The following is a 23,184-nucleotide window of genomic DNA, read 5'->3' as shown; positions in this document are numbered from 1 at the left end:
ACTGCTTTAGATGGAAGCTGTGTAAAGTGTCTATTATGTTTTACATGTGAGTTCGAGTAGCATATGTGTACATGTATGTGTGGGGGGGTATGTCGGACATAACACCTAACTTTTTTTCTCTTTTAGAGATTACAACCAAGTATTTTTTAGATTTCACTTGTAGCTCGAGCGATGTTTAGATGTTCAGAAGCAGTACAATTATTAAAAAGCATGATTTCTTTTAAAATTTATTCTCCATTTAATGTTGTCCAAAGGAAAGTTTGTAGCACCTACATGTATTGTCTTCCAGATTCCCAGGAAATCTAAGCTGGCAGTTCATCGGAATCTCAGAGATGATGAAGGTTTTATTATCCGGCACTTTGCAGGGGCTGTGTGCTATGAAACAGTGAGTGTGATTTCTAAGCACAAAACCTCTACATGTGAGAGCTGTGCTGTGGTCTGGTATCCTGTGTCCATCCTCTCCCCCACCCCCGCCCCTCCCCCTCCAACTTGGAATGGCAACTTAAATCTTCACTTTGAGGAAATGAAACTAGCAATTCTGTCTCTCAGTGCACCAGCCACACTTGGGTGCTAATTACCCACCCTCACCTTGTGGAAGTAGTGTTGAGTGGCTGGGATATGATCATTTGAGTTGTCACAGAAAGGTCTTTTAGGCAGAGCTGAGATTTGGGGGTTTTATTTCAGCTAAACTGAACTGTTCCCTTTGCTTTCACTTGCAGACCCAGTTTGTGGAGAAAAATAATGACGCATTACATATGTCTCTGGAATCCTTAATATGTGAATCCAGAGATAAGTTTATACGGGAATTATTTGAATCGTCTACAAATAACAACAAAGATACGAAACAGAAAGCTGGAAAACTTAGCTTCATCAGTGTGGGAAACAAATTTAAGGTATTTATATTAAACGAGTTTTTTTTTTAAATTGCATTTAAAATAACATATATAGTTCTGTATTCTAAAGTGGATAATGTAAATGACAGTCAGAAATGCCTTCAGTGCAAGGTGAAGATCTGCAGTGTTTATACCTGGGCTATGACAGGGCCTGACAGAGCCCAGGGGCTGAGCACACAGCAAAGCTAGGATGGAGTCCTTTTGAGGGGCGTAGAACACCCAGGGTTCCTGCTGCTGCCTATTATGTGGTTGACCTTCAAATCTTCTCTCTTCCTTGTGTTTTCTGTCTTCTTCCTTCAGCAGTTTTGCTTTAGCTCCGAATGGCTAGAGAGAACTAGTTGAGAGGAAAATCAGGCCCAGCGGGGCCTCCAGGTAACCACAGCCTCGGGGACCCCACCCATCCCTTGGCTGGGTATGTTATCGAGAGCTCACTGCAAGCGTGTAACTTGTTTCCAGGTGCTTTCTTCTCACAGTGGTGTTCAGAGCATGCACATGACACTAAACAGGAATGAAAGCTTTCGATAATGTCCGTGACAGATAAAGGCTCAGGTGTGGCAAGCTTGTTAAAGTGCTTATTTAACATGAAAGAGTATTTCATCTGTTTTGTTAGTTTTGGATCAGTAATTCTTAGAAAGTGGAGAAGGAGTTGTCTTAGAAATGGAATGCTATTAATTGGTTATAATTATTGAGCATTTAGTATATTAGAAACAACCTTTAAACCTTTTACTTAAAAAAAAACCCTTTCCACAAACAAAGACCTATAAGGGATACGATGAAGAAATGGGGAGGTGGAGACATGACTTAAGTGGTGGAATACCAGTTTTGTTGGAAAACGCCAGCAAAACCCTGAGTTCAAGCCCAAGTACTGATACACTTACACAAACCATGTACTTGTTTATAAGTGCTTAAAAGTAGTAATAGAAATGAAATTAAATTTTTCTATATTTCCATAAAGTATTGCTCTTCTATTTATAACAAAAGTCCATATTTGCTTTATAAAATATGTATGTTAAATATTAAAATGATAAATCAGGAACAATATTTAATATCAGAATTTCACTATATAACTAGTAGTATACAACTTCTTTTAGATTTAATGGGCCCCAAGTATGTAATTTGATAAGGCTTTTAAAAACTCAAGTATAGGAAAAAGCTCATAATACATTTTTAAATGAACAAATTTAAAAAAAGCTTTGAATTTTGTCTTAAAATTGTATCTATTAATTAGGCGTTCCTAATGTACTTAATAAGCAATAATTTCATTTGAATAATTTTCTATTCTTGAATAGGCTTTTAAAGAATTTGTTTTGTTTTGTTTTTGTGCCAGCTTAGCCTTTCGCTCAGAGCTCTATAGCTCCACTTCTGGCTGTTTGGTGGTTAAGTGGAGATAATAGTCTCATGCATTTTCTTGTACAGACTAGCTTTGATCTTCAGTCCTCAGGTCTCAGCCTCTTAAGCAGCTAGGATTACAGGGATAAACTACCAATGCCTGGCTAGTAGATTGGTTTTAGAGCAGTAAAACTTGGTGTGTATGTGGTAGTGCACACCTGTAGCCCCACATTATTTGGGAAATAGAGGTAGGAAGATCATTTGGGCCCAGGAGTCGCCAATCTAGGCAGCAAAGCAAGACTCCATCTCAAAAGAAAAATGCATTTGCTTAATTGAAGTGGATGTCATTTATTATGTATATTCCTGCTGTAATAATATAGTGTTGCTAGTAAGAACATACTAAAATTTTAGGTAATATGAATAAAAATGAAAATGAAAATTTCTCTTTGAGTTGCATCATCTTCATTGAGCCTAAAAATGTCTTAGAACGATTTACAAGAGTAACATTTTAACCAGGCAATGGTGGCTTATGCCTATAATTCTAGCTACTTAGAAGGCAGAGATCTGAGGACTGAAGCCAGCCTGGACAGAAAAACTCATGAGGTTCTTATTTCCAGTTAACCAGGAAAAAGCAAAAAGTAGGGGCGTGGCTCAAGTGGTAGAGCACCAGCCTCTAGAGCTCAGTGCCCTGGGTTCAAGCCCCAGTACAGAAACAAGCAAAGGAACAAACAATTACATACTTTTTGCATTAACTGCTGAAGGCTTAACTGAATGATATTATTAATAAATATTTCCTGTATACACAATGTATCTGTGTGATACTTTGATGTGAAATGTGATCCTTAATTTTAATACTTTATTTGATTTATGCCAGTCCTAGTGCTTAAACTCAGGGTCTGGGCACTGTCTCTGAGCTTTTTTGCTCAAGGCTAGTACTCTACCACTTTAGCCACAGTGCCACTTCTGGCTTTTTCTATTTATGTGGTGCTGAGGAGTCCCGGCTTCGTGCATGCTAGGCAAGCACTCCACCACTAAGCCACATTCCCAGCCCTAGTTCATATTTTAGTTTGAAGTGTCTGAGGTAACCACAGCACAGCCAGTCCAGTATGATGCTCTGTTACCCCGTCTCAGGGGCCCAGAGCCCCTCCCAAAGCATCATTCCACATTACTAAACAGCCCTTCTAACTGTTAATACTTTAGAAAAAGGAATTCTTGATGAAAAAAAAAAACACATTTAAACGTAATGGTTGTTTGTATGTTTTAAAACTAAAATATAGCATTGAAGAAACATGAGTTGCTCAGAGCTTTCTCTTTCTTTTTTTACTTTTCTGTTCTTTGAAAATTGATTTTTTTCTTTTTTCCCCCACTGTTATTAGTTGAGTTTTGTTTCTTTTTCTAATCTGTGACTCCATCTTATTTGAGGAGGGAGATGCCAAGATTAGTCTGTGGGTGATGGTGCTTGGATTTAGGTCAGCTTATTTTCTTTCCATACCAGTGGCTGTCCTGCTTGCTTTTCTGGCAGAGTCCAGGCTGATTAAAGGCGTCATAACTCTGCCAACCAGATAAGTGGGGATGATTTGATCTCTTCACCTTAAGCTTGTAATATGGAGCCATACATTTGTGTCACACATAGGAAAATGTAAAATGTTGTTATGACTTGCTCCATGATTATGGACAAATCCTTATCTCCTTGGATTTCACTGCCTGACCTGTATAATGAGGGTAATATGTTCCTAAGTACAGTGATGCTCTTGAAAAGTTTTGAGCACATAAAAGCATACATATATACTGTAAATTGTACCTATGATTAATATATTAATTTAAGAATTGATATCTTAGTGTGACCTTAGCTATTTGGGAACATTTCTACTCAAGGCCAGCGAACATAGAAAACTAACATGACAGCTGAGCACTAGTGGCTCATGGCTGTAATCCTAGTTACATAGGAGGCTGAGATTTAAGGATCATGGTTCAAAGCAAGCCTGAGAAAAAAAAGTCTGTGAGACTCCTCTGTGTAATTATCCATCAGAAAACTGGTAGTGGCATTGTGACTCAACATGGTAGAGCACTTGCTTTGAGCTGAAGAGCTCAGGGACAACACACAGGCCCAGAGTTGAAGCTCCACAAACAAATGAACAAAAAAGCTAACATGACTGATCTGTGACTTTTCTCATCAAAATAAAATACCTGTGGTAGAGCTTCGCTTCAGCATTGTAATTCCAGCCACTTGAGCTGCGCAGGAAGGATGATTGTGGTCTCAGGGGACTGTTGGGGCAACAGTGGGAGACTTCATCTGAAAAGAAACAATGAGAGCAAAGAAAGGCTGCCTAGAAACTGGGTAGCTGTGAGTTTAAACCCTGGTACTACAAAAAAATACTAAAAAAAGGAGAAACAAACAAAAAAACTCTATCTTTTCTAAATTGTATGAGTATCTCAATAAAGAAATCCAGGTAAAGATTTCTACAGTTTATTTTGCAGAGCAGTAAAGCACATAAAAATGTTAATATCTTGAATGATGATAAATAATAACTATTAATATTAAAAATGTAGAGAAGTAGTAACAACATAGTCACATAATATTCATTGTCAACTTCATTTTGGAAAACAAAAAGTTTTAGAAAACATTCGAAATGCCAGATATTTTAAAATAGCAAAGAATATTCCTATAGCTCAACCAAAGAATTTTGTGTATGCTAATGGTTACATATACACCACCCTCAGTCTTCAGTTTACACTTCGCTTGCTGTGTGTTCAAACACAACGCCGCTGATCTCAGTGAACGCACCCGCATCCTCTCATTTACTTCCTTCATGGTCTGCAGATGTCTCCTCCTTCCTCTTCCCTGCAGAGATGAATGCATGGTAGCATTACCCCTTTCTGATGACAAAAGTCTTGTTATTTTAATTCCGTATGTGCCCTTGACTGCATGGTGCTCTCTGCCAGTCTGTGCGCTGGCGGTGGTCGCGTTGTGATGTGTTGTATGTGAATGTTATCTGTGCATGTCATGGAGACTGAGCATGAACTCACCCCACCACGAGCTTTCTCTCTCAAATGAACCATTCTCCTTTCTTTTACAGACACAGTTAAATTTGCTTCTGGATAAACTTCGAAGTACGGTGAGTGTGCTTAAAAACAAACCATGGCTTTTTGATGATCCTCTGGAACCATTACTAGCAATTAGAACAATAATCCCTGAATGATGAGAAGTATATTTTAAACCATTTCCCTCTCATTAAAAAGAAATTCGTTTTTAAAAAGCCAGGTGGAATATATTATGCCAGTCATCTTAGCTATTTGGCAGGTATAAATAGGATTGCAGTTTTAAGTCAGTCTGGGCAAAAAAAAAGTCAACATCTCAACAATGAGCTGGCTGTGGTGGCATGCACATGTAATGCCAGATATGTGGTAGGTGTAGGTAGAAGACTGAAGTCTAAAGGCAGGCCCCTGGCAAAAATGAGAGACCCCACCTGGTGCCATGACTCACCCCTGTGATCGATTCTAGCCACTCTAGAGACTGAGATCTGAGGATCATGATTTGAAGCCAGCCTGCGCAGGAAAGTCTGTGAAACTCTTACCTCTGATCAATCACTGAAAAAACAAGGTGGAACTGTGACTCAAGTGGAAGAGTGCTAGCCTTGATTAAAAAATGCTAAGAGACAGCACCAAGGCCCCGAGTTCAAGCGCCAGGAACAGCACCAAAAACAAATACGAAATCGAAAAAAGAAAAGGAAAGGAAAAGAGAGACTAATTGAAAAATAACTAAAGTAGAAAGGATATGTAGCTCAAGTGGTAGAGCAACTGCCTAGCAAGTACAAAGCCCTAAGTTCTGAACTCTAGTACTGCTAAAAAAGAAAGCAAAGAACTTAGTTTCTAAAATGGTTACTGTTTTGGTTGGTTGTTCTGAAGAAAGGTATGTATGTGAAGTCACATTATTTTATAAATACATGGAACTCTTTATCAAAACTATCTTTCATAAAGGTGAGAAGAATGAATAACTATGAAGAAAGAGGATATTATTTTTTTAGGATTATGTATAGGGCATGTAATTTAATTTCATTGTGTTATTCTTGCTGTTTTGACGCGAACAAAAAAAATAATCCCAGCAGTTTTATGTCTCTATAACTTTATAAAGGCAAAATTTGTTAAGGGCTTATATTTCAACTATGCATTTTAGTGGTTCAACCTGAGATTTTTTTCTTTTCCTTTCTTTTGTTTCCCCTGTAGTGATGGGAATTGTACCTAGTGGCAGCACTCTGTCACTAAGCTGTAGCCCCAACCCTTGTTTTGTGTTGTCTTTGTGGGTCATAGGGCTTGAACTTGGCCTGGTAGTTGTCCCTGAGCTGTTCAGCTCAAGGCTACCACCCTACCCTTTAGCCAAGCCCCACTTCCCATTTTCTAGAAGTTAATTGGAGATAAGAGTCTCAGGTTCTTTTGTGCCCGGGCTGGCTTTGAACCTTGATTCTAAGATCTCAGCCTCCTGAGTAGCTAAGATTATAGGTTTGAGCCACTGCACCCAGCTTTTTTTTTTTTTTTGAGACAGTCTCCTATGTAGTTTAGGCTTTAAACAATACAAGTATGATAATAAATCTTTATATTCTTTGGTGATTTGCATGTACTAATTTTAATATTCTCTAAGGCTTGCTGTTATTCCCTGAAACAAAAAGTAACCATGTTATATGTGCTATCTCAAAACCTGCCTTTCCCCTCTCCAGGGAGCAAGCTTTATTCGCTGCATCAAGCCTAATTTAAAGATGACAAGCCACCACTTTGAAGGGGCTCAGATTCTGTCTCAGCTTCAGTGTTCAGGTATTTCCATATTTTCCAAATCTGGTTCACTGTGTATGTCAGTAGTTATAACTCAGGTATTACTTACTGATTTTTTTTGTACTGTTGAGGATGAAGTCCAAGATATCAAGCATGCCAGGTGCACACTGGTCCTTCAGTAGAGTTGAATGGGGCCAGTATGTACAGAACTATATGCATCAATTCACATAATTTACCGTTACCTCATGATCACTTCAAGTACTATGAGAACTTTTTTAAAGCATATCTCTTAGCTACAAGAAAAGCATAGATGGCAAATTATTTGAGCAATAGTGGGATACAATTTATTATGAAATAAAACTTTTTTGTTTTTGTTAGTGAACTCTCCAGTTTTTATTGAACCACATGGGAAAACTTGTGTTTGAATATTTTGGAGGGAAGACTATCAGGAATCCTGTTGTAAAATTGACCTCAGTCCATAGAAAATGGCCAAGTGCAGGGCTTCGCTTTGTATATTAACTGAAATCGAGATTCTAAAGAGATGTGAACTAGACTCCAGCATTCTGGAGAGCAGTATACTAGCTATAGATGGCTTTGCGCTGGAGAAGTTGCAGGTGGTAGATTGTTTGGGTGTGTTGACTAGAATGATATCATTGCTCTAAGTTGTCTCTTCTAGTAAATTGTTCCTTTTTTATTCATAAGGTAGTTGGTCATTGTAAGTTACTCTGAGCTTCTGTCCAGGGATGGGCCTGATACTATGTGTTTCTGAATTTAGGCATGGTGTCTGTTTTGGACTTGATGCAAGGTGGTTTCCCATCTCGAGCTTCATTTCATGAACTTTACAACATGTACAAAAAGTATATGCCGGATAAACTTGCACGATTGGATCCAAGGCTATTTTGTAAGGTACAGATGCTACTAAATTGGAAATTTCTGAACCATGAATTCTTTCCTATTACTAATTGGATTTTTTATTTTCCAGGCTCTTTTTAAAGCTCTGGGCTTAAATGAAGTTGATTACAAGTTTGGATTAACGAAAGTATTTTTTAGGCCTGGCAAGGTAAATATTTTTTATCTTAAAATTTAATGACATGGCTCTGTTAGTTAGGGGTAGTAGGTTTCTTTCCCTTCCCTTCCTACCTTCCTTCCTTCCTTCTTCCTTCCTTCTTTCCTTTCTCATTCCCTCCCTCCCTCCTTTCCTCCCTTCTTTCTTTCTCCGCTTCTTCCTTATTCCTCTTCCTCCTCCTCATCTTTGTTTTCTTTCTCTTCTTCCTCTTCCTTCTTCTCCTCCTTTGCCTCATCTTCCTTTTTCTTTTGTCAGTCATGGGGCCTGAACTTGGGGCCTGGGTGCTGTCCCTGTTACTCAGGCTAGCTCTCTACCACGTTGAGCCACAGTGACACTTTCAGTTTTCTGGTGGTTATTTGGACATAAGAATCTCATAGACTTTTCTTCCCAGGCTGACTTTGAACTGTGATTGTTAGATCTCAACTTCCTGAGTATCTAGGATTACAGGCATGAACCACCAGCACTCAGCATTAGTAGATATTTTATTTTTATTAGTAGATATTTTTAGGTAATAGTTTAATGATTTATATTGTTATTAGTATTGTACAGTACTAACAGCTTGAAATATATGATACATTTTTTTCTTTCTGAGAAATTTACAATGTGTAATAGTCATATTTTATTCAGTGTTATGATCAGAACATTGAATTTTTTTTTTTTTTTTTTTTTTTTGCCAGTCCTGGGCTTGAGCTCAGGGCCTGAGCACTGTCCTTGGGCTTTCTCAAGGCTAGAGCTCTACCACTTGAGTCTCAGCACCACTTATTTCAATGGTAATTTCAATGGTGCCTGAAATTATACAGGACCTTCACTTATACAGGGCTAGAGCAGAGATACCTTAGTTCTTTTTTGTCATTTTCATTAATAAAAATTCTTTTGCCAGGGCTGAGAGTTTGACCTAGTAATTGAGTGCTTGCCTAACATGCATGAAGACCCAGTTCGATTCCTTGGTACTATATACATAGAAAATGCCAGAAGTGGTGCTGTGGCATAAGTGGCAGAGTGCTAGCTTTGAGAAAGCCCAAGGACAGTGCTCAAGCTCTGAGTTCAAGCCCCAGGACTGGAAAAAAAATCTTTTTGCTAGTCCTCTATAATTAACTCATTTAAGATTTTTTATGAATATTTGTAAAAGTGGACCAATGAAGCTTATTGATGTTGATTTAGAAAGGGAGAGAAAGGAAACAAACAAAAGAAAAAGATTGAGAGTATGAAACTTGGTTGCCTCGCAACAGCTGCAAGGATAACATAAAGAATATGCTATGGATGCATGTAAGGACCTCAGCCCAGTGTGTGAAGCAGGGGGTTTTGTTAGCCTGAATCGATGCACATTTTGGAAATACTATGCTTCTCTATACTTACCATCTCAGCTCCTGAGAATATTATCTATCTTAAAACAAAGAAATAAAAAGATAAATTTTGAATACAAAATCGATTTTTTTTCAACTTTTATGATTGAATCTGCTACCTAGCAATAAGTAACCTTATTTAACCCCCCAAAAAGACCCCAAAGGAAAGAGGAAAAGAAAAGCCACATTTCAGTTCACTGCTTGGAGCTTACTATGCTAAGTGGTGGCTATGATTGATATGCAACCATTTTCAGAAAGTCAGATTTGGGCCAAGCATGTAATACTGGCTACTCAGGAGGCTGAGACGTGAGGATAGTGGTTTGGAGCCAGCCCAGATAGGAAAGTCTGTGAAACTTTTATGTAAAATTAACCACCCAGAAGCTGGAAGTGAAGCTGTGGCTCAAATGGTAGAGTTCCAGCTGAGTAAAAAAGCTAAGGGACAGTGCCCAGGCCCCAAGTTCAAGCCCTAGTCGTAGTAAGCATGCACACACGTGTACACACACATCATATTTGGGATTTGAACTGTATTTTCTCTCTTTGTGTTTTGGAATGAATTGGTTTCTAATACTGATACTAAATTATTTTACCTTCTAGTTTGCAGAATTTGATCAGATTATGAAGTCTGATCCTGACCACTTAGCAGAGCTGGTTAAGAGAGTCAATCACTGGTTAGTCTGCAGTCGCTGGAAGAAAGTTCAGTGGTGTTCGCTCTCGGTCATCAAACGTAAGTGTTTTTTTTTGCCAGGGATGTGGCATATGACTAAAATCCAGGCATATGGGAGGGATGAGAGTTTAAAAAGGCAGCCTGAGCTACAGAGCTGGGTTTATCAGACCCTGTCTGAAAAAACAACCAGTAATTACAGAAAAAAGAAAAAAAAAACATAAAAAAACCCAACCTAGCATGGAGGCTAAGGCAGGAAGGTCACAAGCTTGGGACCATCATAGGCTCATAGGGAGACCTTGAGTCAAAGCCAGATAATCAAACATGCATTCTCTTTCCTTCTGGAAAATACCTGAGCCCTATTTCATTCCAGATCTAGACTTTGTTCCGTTGGAAGTGGTTGGCTGTGGAATGTTACTAGGTCATCTCAAGGTGGATACTAAGTGACAGATATGATTTCCTTCATGTTGTGTGCCTTGTGCTAAACCACTGTTTGTCTTCTTCCTTCCTGGTTTTATATCTGAGTGAATGAAAACAGTTTCCTTGTGTTACAGCAGTGTGACTCCATTGTGCCCTGTCCAATATAGAACTCACCCTCTTGATTAGTTCTCTCTCCCATTCCCCTTGACCCCAGTACCACCCCCACAGGTTCAGATTTAAATCAGAACTCTCCTTGTCTGCATTGCATCCATAAAAGATACCCTAAAATTTCAAGGTGATAATGGTCTGAGCATTCTTCCATGCACTGGACGAAGCTGCTTTTGTGTGTGTTTATGCAACTTTCTCTGACCTAAAAAGCAAGAATGAGGGCAGAATATTTTCAGGCCTGTAGCAAACCTCTAATTGTTGAGAACTATTTAATTAAATGTATACTTGCCTCCCATTCTTTTTTTATATATATATTTTTTTATTGTAATTAATAAAAGGGTTACATGATATTTTCAGATAGAAGGTGCATTAATTCACATACATTGATACCCTTTCACATGTCTTGGTACCCATTACCCTCCCCCCACCCACCACCCACTCCCCGTATTGGTTTTCCCCCCTGCCCTATCAAGTTTCAGATAACCAAATACAAATAAATTCAATATATCTGATAACAAAGTGAGATACTGTAATAATATGAGATACCCAAGGGACAGCAAAGGAGATGAGGGATAACATAGTACATTAAGGACAACAATCATTCGTTATATGGCTTTTGTTTCAATATCCTGGAGGTCCTTTCAATTAGCTTCATACTATATTTGCCTCCCATTCTTACCAGACTGCCTGAAATAATGCTGGAAACATGACAAGAATTCACTACCTCATTTCTTCTTAATAGAAAAATGAAATTCCTTTGTCTCATCGTCTTGTTTTCTCTCCTTCCCTAATTCAAATAAACAATACACCAGGCACCAAAGTCAGATACAGCAACACCAGGAGATAAACCATAGAGAAAATAAAAAACAAAAAACAAAAGAATAAAGAAACAACTTCACACAGCACATTAAAGACAGCAACCACAAAGATAAACCTCTTGTTTCCATATACTCGAATTCATTTTCCTTAGCATGAGACAAAGGACAAAGGCTGAACCAGTGAACAGTGAGACTTGGGAGGGAAAGTGGGAGAATAACATGGGAAGGGGTAACTGGGCAAGAAACAATGTACTCACTACCTTCTAAACGTAACGGAAGCCCCTCTGTACATCTCTAACAATACAATAAAATTAAAAAAACAAAAATAAAAATAAAATTCTCTTGGCCAAAAGGTCAAGAAGCATGCAACCAAAGAGAATCTTGACTGTGGATAAAAAGAAAACTGTAGTAAAAGAAAAAATAATCTCTTTCCAAGTAAAATATAAGCAAATTTGTCATGGGCTGTCCCCATTACATTTTGATGGACAACAAATGATTTAAAGTATTTGTGCTGTTCTACCCGTTCACACGCTTGGACAGGGAGCAGGCTGGCTTCTTTGCAGAATGTTAACAGGGATGTGCCAGAAGGAATGTTTCAAGGTCATGTTGTCCTAGAAAATCTGTCAGGTGCCTGAAGTTAGAAAAAGATGCCTGCTTACTATGTTCATTGTGATTTCTCAAAAGAAGAAATCCTTCTCTTTTTTTCTTGTTATTAAAAAGCTATACTTATTTACATTTCATTGAACAAAAATGATCCTGGACAGTGTGGGAGATAACTGTGTCTAGATATAAGGAAATAGTGCATTTAAAGTGTCCAGGCACATGTGTGATATGCTTTTATATTTTTTTAAAAAAATTTGTGCCAGTCTGGGGACTTGAACTCAAAACCCAGACATTGTCTTTGAGCTTTTTCGACTCATTGCTAGTGCTCTCCAACATGGGCCACAGCTCCACTTCCACTGTTTCATTAGTTATTTCAAGGCTCATGGACTTTCCTGCCTGAGTAGCTTTGAACCGTGATCCTTAGGTCTCAGCTTCCTGAGTAACAAGAACTATATACCTTTCATTTTTAGAAAGTATAGAAAGTTGCCGGATGCCACTATCTTATGCCTATAATCCTAGCTACTTAGGAGACTGAGGATAAGGGGTCGAAGCCATGCCAGACAGAAAAGTCTGTGAGGTACTTACCTCCAGTTACCCAGCAGAAAGCTGGAAGTGGTAGAGTACCAGCCTTGAGCAAAAGATCTAAATGAAAGTGGTAAGGCCCTGAGTTCAAGCCCCAGGAACACCACATACACACACACACACACACACACACACACACACACCCCAATATAGGAAATTCATGTTTAAGTTCCTAATTCATGTTTGGAGTTCCTGTCTTTGGTATAATATAATGATGGTTTCATGTTTCTAGAGAATTGGTTGGTGGGAAAGTTTGGCTTTTTAAAAACATGTGTTCAATTAAAACTGAACCTTTTCTGTCATTTTCTTTTATCTTTATGCATAGTGAAAAACAAAATAAAATACAGAGCAGAAGCTTGCATTAAAATGCAAAAGACTGTTCGAATGTGGCTTTGCAAAAGGAGACACAAACCTCGGTAAGATGAGCATTGTCTGAAGATTAGTGTAGTGAACGTGCATCTGAATCCTAGTGAAAAGCGTGCAGCTCATGTCCTCTAGAAGATGGTATTTTAGTCGGTTATCTGTTTCAAATGAGCTCATTTATTCATCATTTGCCTCACACTACAAAAGGATTTGAAGTAGCTTACTTTAAACACAGAAAGAGCTGAAATAGGTATCTGAGAGAAGCTGTCATTTTGATTATAGTGATGATTTGAGTTCCTTGATAATGTCAAATTGACTCTGTTTTTTTAAAAATCTCAGTCATGGGCCCGGGAGTTTGGCCTACTGGTAGTGAGCTTGCCTAGAATGCACAAAGACCTGGGTTCAATTCCTCGGTACCACATACAGAGAAAAAAAAAGCCGGAAGTGGTGCTGAGGCTCAAGTGGTAGAGCTCTAGCCTTGAGAAAGTCCAGAGACAGTGCTCAGGCCCTGAGCTCAAGCCCAGGACTGGCAAAAAAGTCTCATTCATGTTTTGACCATGTTTTGCCAGATTATCTATAAAATAATTTTGTTTCACTTGGTTGCAGTTTTGTTATGAATTGAGTTTTTATTAATCTGTATTATGTTATGTATGTTATACATTATTGCATTATTATATATTATTGTTTAGTACTAATTTGGGTTATTATACTTGGAGATCTGAATTAACCACTGAATTAACACTGTTTCAAAGAAATAGTTAAGCTAGGCTTTGTGGCTCACACCTATAATCCTAGCTACTCAGGATGCTGAGATAATTGTGGTTCAAAGCCAGCCTGGGAAGGAAAGTCTGTGGGACTCTGATTTCCAATTAACTACTCAAAAAGGTCAGAAGTAGAGATGTGACTCAAGGGGTAGAGTAACTGCCTTGGGCAAAACAGCTAAGGACTGACTGCACCTACATACACTCTTGGGTTTCAGTCTCAGAACTGGCACACATGCACACAGAAAGGGGTAACTAGATTGCTCTATGATTTAGCAGCTGCTTCCTGGCTGAGGAAAGCAGGTGGAGTCTTTCACTCCTAATGTTTTTGTTCCCCCACCCTCATGAATAAAATCCAAGCACATAGAAACGGCAGAGGCTAAGGGCCTCCGCCTGTAGCCTTAGTGGAGGGCTTGGGTTTTACGATGAAGAGTCTGCAGAATGATTGACTGGTAAAATGCCATTTTTCCAGCATTGACGGCCTGGTGAAGGTGGGCACACTGAAGAAACGCCTGGACAAGTTCAATGAAGTTGTCAGTGTGTTGAAGGATGGGAAGCCGGAGGTGATCAAGCAGATCAAAGATCTGGAAGTTTCCATTGATGCTTTGATGGCCAAAATTAAGGTTTGTAATTTTAACCCAATGACTCTGACTTTTTATGTAGCTTAGTATCTTTTGTGGTTGGTATTGAAATGGTATAGAAAAAAATGTCTTCTTTTTTTGAGTTATCAAAGAGGAAGTTTGTTCTATTATTTCCTTTTTCCTTTTCTGAAAAATTTCGTAGCAGAAAGATAATAAAATGATTTTTAATTTTAGTTGTTGTTAAGAAAATATTTTTCTCCACATTTTCTTCTTTCCTTCTTTCTTTTTTATGCTAGTGCTGGAGTTTGAACTCAAGACCTCATGCTCTCACTTAACTTTTTCTGTTTAAGATGGGTCTTCTACCACTTGAGCCCAACCCATACTTCTGACTTCTGAGATTTTTGGTGATTAATTGAAGATAAGAGTTGAATTTATCTGCCAGGGGTGACTTCAAACCATGATTTTTTAAAAAAAATCTCAGCTTCTTTTGTAGATAGATTTACTGGAGTGAGCTACCAGCACTTGGCCTCATTACAACTAAAATACTGTATTTGGTTGGCAAGTTCTTACATATCATGACTTGGAGCAGAATAATGCAAATTATTTTGTTTTATGCTTTTCTACTTCTGAAACCAATTTTTATTTTTTCTCACTCATTTTTCTTTTTTTTTTTTTTTTTTTGCCAGTCCTGGGCTTGAGCTCAGGGCCTGAGCACTGTCCTTGGACTTTCTCAAGGCTAGAGCTGTACCACTTGAGCCTCAGCACCGCTTCCGGCTTTTTTCTATGTATGTGGTACCGAGGAATCGAACCCGGGTCTTCATGCATGCTAGGCAAGCACTTTAACCACTAGGCCAAACTCCCAGCCCTCATTTTTCTTTTTGCTGAGTATGCTATACAAGTGTTCTCCATCCAAGCTCCAGGCTCAAATCCCCAGAAGCAAACTATTGAATTATAAAAGTAATATTAAATTATTGAAAATTTATAGAACCAGTTTATAGAAATTTTATAGAAATTTATGGAACCATTTTATAGAAAATTTATAGAACCAGAACCAGTTTATATTGATTCTGTGTTGTGTATTTTCCTTTCTATCGTTCTGAGTACATTTTTACATAGTTTTTCATTTTACTCTGCAGTTCATTTTACATTTCTGCCATTATGTAACTTGCTTTGTTCTTGCTAATTCCTCATCTTTACAAACACTATAATGTAATTTACTTAGCCATTATAAAAGTAGTAATTAATTTACTCATCAATGCCTCCTCCGCCTCCTCCTCCTCTTCCCTCCCTCTCTCTCCCCCCCTTCTCCTTCTCTTCCTCATCTCATGATAAGCACTCTATCACTAAGTCACACTCCTAACTCTTCTCCATAATACTTCTTAGGAACAGTTTGAATGGCTATCAAAAAGAATAATCTTTGGCTAATTGAGCTAATCAGTCCTTAAAAATAGTTTGTTTCTGGTGGTACTGGGGCATGGGGTACTGGTTGTTTTGGGGTACGGGGGTTGATTGATCTATGTTTCCAGCTCTGCTTTTTGCTAGTTATTTTGGAGGTGGAGTCTCAAGGATTTTTCTGCCCTGGCTGGTTTTGTACTAAGGCACTACTATTTGAACAACAGTAGTCAGTTGTTACTGGATCATTTTCTAGGCTGTCTTTCTGTCAGGTTTTACGAAGAAGCTAGATGGAAAGTGACACTTGGTCCCCCTCATTCTCTGTATTTCAGCTCCCTGAGTAGCTGGGAATGCAGGCCTATGGGCTCCTATTCTCCTGCAAAAAACAAACAAAAAAACCCCAAAAAACTAGTTTTGGGGCCGGGAGTTTGGCCTAGTGGTAGAGTGCTTGCCTAGCATTCACTAAGACCCGGGTTCGATTTCTCGGCACCACGTACATAGAAAAAAAAAATCAGAAGTGGGTGCTGTGGCTAGAGCTCTAGCCTTGAGAAAGCCCAAGGACGGTGCTCAGGCCCTGAGTTCAAGCCCCAGGACTGGCAAAAAAAAATAATAATAAAACAAAACTAGTTTTAGACTGCAATTTTGTTACATTGTCCACAGTATGCCTACAACTTTGGATGACTTCATTGATTGAAAATAAGAGTCAAGTATTTCTGTTCACAGATAAGAGATTTTTAACAGAAATGTACAAATATTATTTAATATACAAATAATGATGATAATGGGCTGTTGTATGCTAGCTTTTCCTAGTCCTCGCTATTTATGTGCATCTTGGAATCATTTTTATGAACCCTGACAAAAACCACATACAGCTACACTTTGGATAGTAGCCACATTTCGGTGGGCCCTTCCTCAGCATGGCGCTCGTTCCTGTTGTGGTGGGGAACAGGGAACGTTTTGAGTGTCTGATTCTGGTGCTGTGTGTGCAGTCTACCATGATGACAAGGGAGCAGATACAGAAAGAATACGACGCGCTGGTGAGGTGCTCCGAGCAGCTTCTCAGTGCGCTGCAGAAAAAGAAGCAGCAAGAGGAAGAAGCTGAGAGGCTGCGGCGGATCCAGGAGGAGATGGAGAAGGAGAGAAGGAGGCGCGAGGAGGACGAGCACCGGCGAAGGAAGGAGGAGGAGGAAAGGCGGATGTAAGGCACTTCTCATTGCAGATTTGCTATGGTGATGACTAACAACCGTACTTAAAACCATATTGATCTGAAAGAGCCCAGGGAGGCTGGCCCTCTGGCCCAGGTCTTTCCTTTAGACTTCAAGGAGCAAGTGAATTGTCCAGTTAATGCACTTAATTGTCCAGTTAATGCAATGGCAGAAGGGACCTGGAACTCACATCTGACCTGCAGGCCCGAGGCCTGTGTGGGTTCATCCGTCTCTAAGCCTTAAACAGAAGGTGGTAAGGAGGGAAATTTAATTAAAAAAAAAAAATCAGAGTCGGGACGGACATGCTTGCAGGTGAAGTTAGGAGGATGTGGGCAGCTCTCTTTCCTGTGTGCCACACCCACTAAAAGTCACATCCCACCCTTCATGCCCCAAAATGTCACAGTCAACCTTTATCTTGGTGCCTGAAACACGAGGGCCAAGGGTGAGTGACACAGCATTTCACTTTGAACTTCTTTAATAAGAGGAAGGTGCAAAAACACTGGGAGATATCACTCCTCACCCCCCAATCCAGTCAGATTTCCTGCCTAGATGTCTGACAAAGGAACAGATGTCTGGAAGGGAAATGGAAAAATAGCAGAGCACAGCCATACTAGAAGGGGGGAGGCTGAGCAGAATCAATTACTAGGGAGGGAGGATGCGGGGAGGGGGGCTTTTGTAGTAGACTGGGCATGAGGCAGTTAGTAAATCCTCAGCTCTGTCCTGCCATGCAGAGAGAAGAAGGCAGCAGAGCATTGAGAACCTTCTGTAATCCTGCCCCCGGCCCATGGGTGTGGGAAATCACAGGGGTTTCTAGAAGCATTTTCGTTAGACACCTACATCATAGAAGTGTATGGATAAGCCAGAAAAATGGCTGCCTGTGGGTGTCTCCTCATGGCTTGTCACAGCCACTGCGGTTCACAGCATACGTCTCCGGTGTTGCACGGATCTCACTTGTCTAATGTCTCCTGCCTCAACTGTACAACTTTGGAACCCCGGACTTCCCTAGCTTCACAGAAGCTTCCTAAAGTCTGGGAACAGTGGAGCAGTCAGTTGTTTCTGGGTCATTTCCTAGGCTGCCTTCAGTCAGCTACTACAGAGGAGCCAGACAGGAAGCGACACACAGCCCCATGGGAGAGGCCTGGCAGCTATGTCTGCCTCTCCCCATCCCCAACCCCCCCTTTTCCTCACTTGGGGGATTGCTGAGGAGGCACCATCCCCTGCTGATTCTGCTATAGCTGCCCCTCGTCTCTCCAGTGCATGGCTGCACACATGTCCCCTTCCTGGAAATTGTTCAGTGATTTTCCAGTTTGGGCATCAAAACAGCTGGGTGGATGAGCTCCAGACTTCACGATCTCACCCAGTGTGTTCCAGTCACTTACATTCTCTAACCACATAATGGAGATGTAAGCTCCAGATTTGACTAAGAGACACCCAAAGCTGTCTAAGGACAAATGTTAGTGAGGCATAAACCCACCACCTTCTTGAAATGCTGCCAAGTGAATTTCTCTGCTGGTCTCTCTCCCTGAGGTTTGTGAGGGGGCCCTGGGTCTATTCTTTCCTTGTTCTTAGAAGACTCTCGTGCCTCTGAGGATGTGTCTGCCAGGTCATAGCAATGATGGTAGAGGCAGTAGCTAGAAGCTGCAGACCCAACTCCTTCTCTAGTAGCTGTTCACTTCCAAAACGGAAGTTTGAAAACCATTTTGTATTGTTTGGTATTTCTATGCTTGACTCATTTAAGCAATGGAGATTCCAACTTTTCTCTGGCCTTTTCCTGCATAGACACATGGAGTATGACCTTCTATTTCCTTCAGAGCGTGTGTAAAATGGGTCACCTGTTATGTCAGCTGCCCTCACATCTGCGCAGTAGAGAATCTTTTCAGAGTAGGTTTCTCTGCTCCTGTCATGAGGCCTCTCTGCTTTGACAGTTAATCAACAAAGTGCTTTGTTGAGTTTGTTTGTGAGATCAATACAAGTATGAAGTGAACATTTTCCCTCAAACAAGGCCCTGTATTATTAGTTTAGTCAACTCCTTTTAGAATGAATGTAAAACATGGAGAATGAGATATTGAAAACTGAGAATCAAGTAGCTGGATCATATGGTAGATGTGTGTGTGGCGTGTGTGTGCGTGTGTGTGTGTGTGTGTGTGTGTGTGTGTATGTGTATACATAGGGGTTTGAACTGAAGTTTCAAGTTTTCATTTGGCTTTTTTCCTTAAAATTGTCATTCTACCACTTGAGCCATACCTCCACTTCTGGCTTTTTGCTGGTTAATTGGAGATAGAGTCTCACAGACTTTCCTGCCGGGGCTGGTTTTGAACCACGGTCCTCAGGCCTGACTCCTGAGTAGCTGGGATTACAAGATGAGCTGCCATTGCTCAGTTTTAGGCTTCTGTTGTTATTGTTTATTTTTATTCCCTTGAAGTAGTTGTGTGAAGACATTTTATTCAACATATCAGTTTATGAGTACAATCCCATCATTCTCCCCCATCTCTCCCAACCTTACCCATCCCCTCATGGTACCTCAGTTCATTTTCAGTTTGTACATTGAGTATTATGACTTGATTTGCTCACCCTTCCTTTTTCCATTTGTCTGCCCCCCTGACTTCTTTTTTTTGGTCGGTCATGGGATCAGAACTCTGGGCCTGGGCACTGTCCCTGAGCTCTTCAGCTCAAGCAGCTCAAGGCTCCCACCCTACCCCTTGAGCCACAGTGCCACTTCTGGTTTTCTGGTGGTTAACTGGATGTAAGAGTCTCATGGATTTTTGTGTCCACACTGGCTTTGAACCATGATTCTCCGATCTCAGCCTCCTGATTATAGATATGAACTACTGGTGCCCGGTTCCCTGACTTCTTATTAAAGCTGTGGCTGTGCATATTTCTAAAGCTAGAAAAATGGATTTCTTTCTACTTCCCTGAAGTTTTAAAACAGGTAACATTTTGGAAGATTGCCAGGGTAGGGTAGACAGAGGAATGCATTTATTTGTTGTAGGACTAAAGGAAAGTACCTGTATCTAGGACTTTATAACCAAGTGAATCTAGAAGTATTATAGAATAAAATTATATTTGCTTTAAGAATTGCTGACAGTGAAGTTACATTTTCTTTTATTCAGAATAAACTGATTATACATGTGGCCTCCAGGTTAATCTTGAGTTCCCATTCTACCACCTTTGTTTACACTTAATTTTCCTTCTGAAGAAGTCTGTATTTTCTATGAAGAATGTCAAGAGTTTTCTGTTTCTCCATTAGGAAACTTGAGATGGAAGCAAAGAGAAAACAAGAAGAGGAGGAGAGGAAGAGAAGGGAAGATGATGAAAAGCGCATTCAGGTATCTATGTATGGGAATAAAAGAAATGGAAATGAGATTGTGAGCTGCTAAACCAGCTGGCTGCTGGCTCGTGTGACCCAGTGGTTTGGAGATGGAACTTCGGAGCAAGGGAGGTAGGTTCTGATCCAGGCATTGTCACCAGCAGATAGTGTGGCTTCATGCATGGCATAACAAATGCTGTGTGGACCTGAGTTTCCCTGTGTTATTTAGTGGGTTACATAACACTTGTATTAAATGAGTTAACACACATGAAAGCATTTAGCTATTCTAAATGCCTAGCTTGATTAATGTGGTTAATGTTATGCCTGCTGGGAAGTCAGGAAAACATTTACTTAAAACATAAATTTTATGGTTTAAAATGTTACTTCATAACTTTACAGATGCTGGTGTTAATGGGTTAGGATTAAAGTAATATTTTGAAATTGAGCTGGAGACTGATAGCTCATGCCTATCATTCTAACTACTCAGGAGCCTGAGATGTAAGAATCTACAGGTAGGAGTTTGAAACCAGCAGGGGAAGAAAACTGTAAGACTCTTTATCTCCAGTTAACTAGCAGAAAGCTAGAAGTGGGGCTGTGGCTCATGTTCTAGAGCAGAGCCTTGAACTAAACAAGAGTGCAAAGCCTTCAATGTATTCAATCCTCAGTATCAACACACACAAAAAAATTGAAATTGTACTTTCTAACTTTGTTAGGTGTGAGTTACTAGGATAGGATTAAAGTATTCTTTCTATTCCCAGCTTTTACAAAGATCTGTGTCTGGGAATAATTGGCCAGTGTCTGTTTGTCTGGGCCTTGATATGGCTGTATATCCCTGCTGCTGCCCTGCCGGTGTTGGTGTTAATCAGAGCATTCTCCAGATGTTTGGGGCGCTCATAACCACAGGGTTATGAGCTGCCTTCCCTATAGCGTGGGAAAGTGAAGCACGAGAGTCCTGTGGGAGGAATCCAAGGCTGACCGGTGCTTCACCAGGGCAGTGGGTGTCAAGTCCTGGCTTGGGCCCCCGGGCTTCCACCCTTTACAAGCGACGTCTTCTGGGTTGGCTCACGGGCTTCTGTGCTGGACAGGTGGAGGTGGAGCAGCAGCTGGCACGGCAGCGGGAGGAGGAGGCACAGCAACAGGCCGTGCTGGAGCAGGAGCGCCGGGACCGGGAGCTGGCCCTGCGCATTGTCCAGAGCGAGGCCGAGCTCATCACCGAGGAGGCCCAGGGCGACCTGGCCCTCCGCAGGTACTGGGCCCTGGGACCCTGGGCGGGCTGGGCACCGGCGCCCTGGCTTTGCTCTCTTCCCTCAAGTCGTAGGAGGGCCTCGGGGGTCCTCGTACAGTTGTTTTCAAATCATTTGTTCCACTTGTGTCAGGATGAAGGAAACACTTTCCCAGTCACTTATTAAACTGGTGAAAAGGAAAACTGAAATTTCAGTTAACAAATACTCCGTTAGGAGAACAGCTTAATTAAGCCAGGCACCCATAGTGGCTCACACCTGTAATTCTAGCTTTGTAGGAAGCTGAGATCTGAAAACCATACTGCAAAGCCAGCCCAGGCAGAAAAGTCCGTAAGGCTGGAGGCATGGCTCAGGTAGTAGAACACACCAGTCATGAACAAAGAAGCTGAGCAGGAGTGCAAGGCGCTGAATTCAGGCCCAGAACCAGCAAATGAATGAGTGAATGAATAAATACATAAATTTAAAAAGAAGAAAATGATTCAACTTTTACTCTAAAATTGCCCGAGTATTGTAACATAATATTTTCTATTTTGTCTCCTCAGATTATAGCTACTTAACTATTTTGACTCCTCAGTTTTCTGAAGAGTGACACAAGATTTAGTATGTTACATATATGTTAATGTTAGTATGTTAATATATGTTAAGACTTTTTTCTCTTTTTTTTCCTACCTTTCGGTTGATTGTGGGGTTTGAATTCAGGACTACTTGCTCAGCTTGCTTACTCACAGCTCGAACTCTACCCCCATGAGCCACACCAACAGTCTGGAATTTTTTTTTGTTAATTGGAGATGGAATCTCTTGGACTTTTTTGCTCAGGCTGATTTCAAACTACTATCCTCTGAATCTCAGCCTCCTGAGTAGCTAGGATTCCAGAGGTGAGCCACCAGTGCCTGGCTTTATTTTTCTAATGTCATGTCTTAAAAATAGACCTGGAGTTTGGCCTACTGGTAGAGTGCTTGCTTAGCATGCATGAACATCCAGGTGCAATTCCTCTGTACCATATACATAGAAAAAAGCCAGAAGTGGTGCAGGCTCAAGTGGTAGATAGAGCTCTAGTCTTGAGAAAACCCAAGGACAGTGCTCAGGCCCTGAGCTCAAGTCCAGGACTGGCAAAAAACCCCACAGTTATATATAATACTCCCTAATATTTGAAATCAGGAGATATTCACTCTCCAGTATTTCCATGTAGATGGACTTTCTTTCCAAGGAAGGTTATTAATACTGATATCTTTTGATGCCTCAATTTTCTGTTATTATTACTATTATTAGTTGGTTGTGGGGCTTGAACTCAGGGACTGGTTGCTGTCCATGAGCCTCTTTGTGCTCAAGGCTAGAGCCCTACCACTTTGAGCACAGTGCCACTTCCTGTTTTTGAGCGGTTAATTGGAAAGAAGAGTCTTCTGGGAACTTTTCTGCCTGAGCTGGTGGCTTTGAGCCTCGATCCTCAGATTTCAGCCTCCTTAGTAGCTAGGATTACAGGCATAAGCCACTGGTGCAAGACTATTTTTTAGGTATTATAGAGAATGAGGAGGAATATGGAATATCTTAATATTTACAGGAAACTGCAAATCGGTTTTATTTTTTACCTCAAATTCAGAATATGAAAATGAGTTTTGATTATTTGCCCAAGCAAAGCAAAACTTGTTTTTATGTTATTTTTTTCACATGTAGGAGTAATAAAAAGCAC

The 23,184-nt window shown here is 40.4% G+C and overlaps 1 protein-coding gene across 1 annotated transcript in view; it reads left to right on the top strand.

Annotated features, from left to right (window-relative positions):
* The window catches only part of Myo6 (myosin VI), a 133,912-nt gene that overhangs the window by 95,204 nt on the left and 15,524 nt on the right, over positions 1–23,184 (top strand). The window contains exons 17-28 of the mRNA XM_090338539.1: positions 290–385; positions 720–893; positions 5,300–5,338; positions 6,935–7,028; positions 7,762–7,892; positions 7,969–8,046; positions 9,990–10,119; positions 12,973–13,063; positions 14,244–14,394; positions 16,734–16,942; positions 20,197–20,275; positions 21,342–21,502. Of these exons, the coding sequence (XP_090194665.1) occupies positions 290–385; positions 720–893; positions 5,300–5,338; positions 6,935–7,028; positions 7,762–7,892; positions 7,969–8,046; positions 9,990–10,119; positions 12,973–13,063; positions 14,244–14,394; positions 16,734–16,942; positions 20,197–20,275; positions 21,342–21,502 (1,433 nt within the window). The remainder of the gene's footprint in view (positions 1–289; positions 386–719; positions 894–5,299; positions 5,339–6,934; positions 7,029–7,761; positions 7,893–7,968; positions 8,047–9,989; positions 10,120–12,972; positions 13,064–14,243; positions 14,395–16,733; positions 16,943–20,196; positions 20,276–21,341; positions 21,503–23,184) is intronic.

The sequence above is a fragment of the Megascapheus bottae genome, chromosome 8 (genome assembly GCF_031878675.1).
Source record: "Megascapheus bottae isolate mThoBot1 chromosome 8, mThoBot2.hap1, whole genome shotgun sequence".
Lineage (NCBI taxonomy): Eukaryota > Metazoa > Chordata > Mammalia > Rodentia > Geomyidae > Megascapheus > Megascapheus bottae.
The sequence above is the reverse complement of the archived record's forward strand: the minus strand, read 5'-3'. Positions and strand labels throughout refer to the sequence as shown.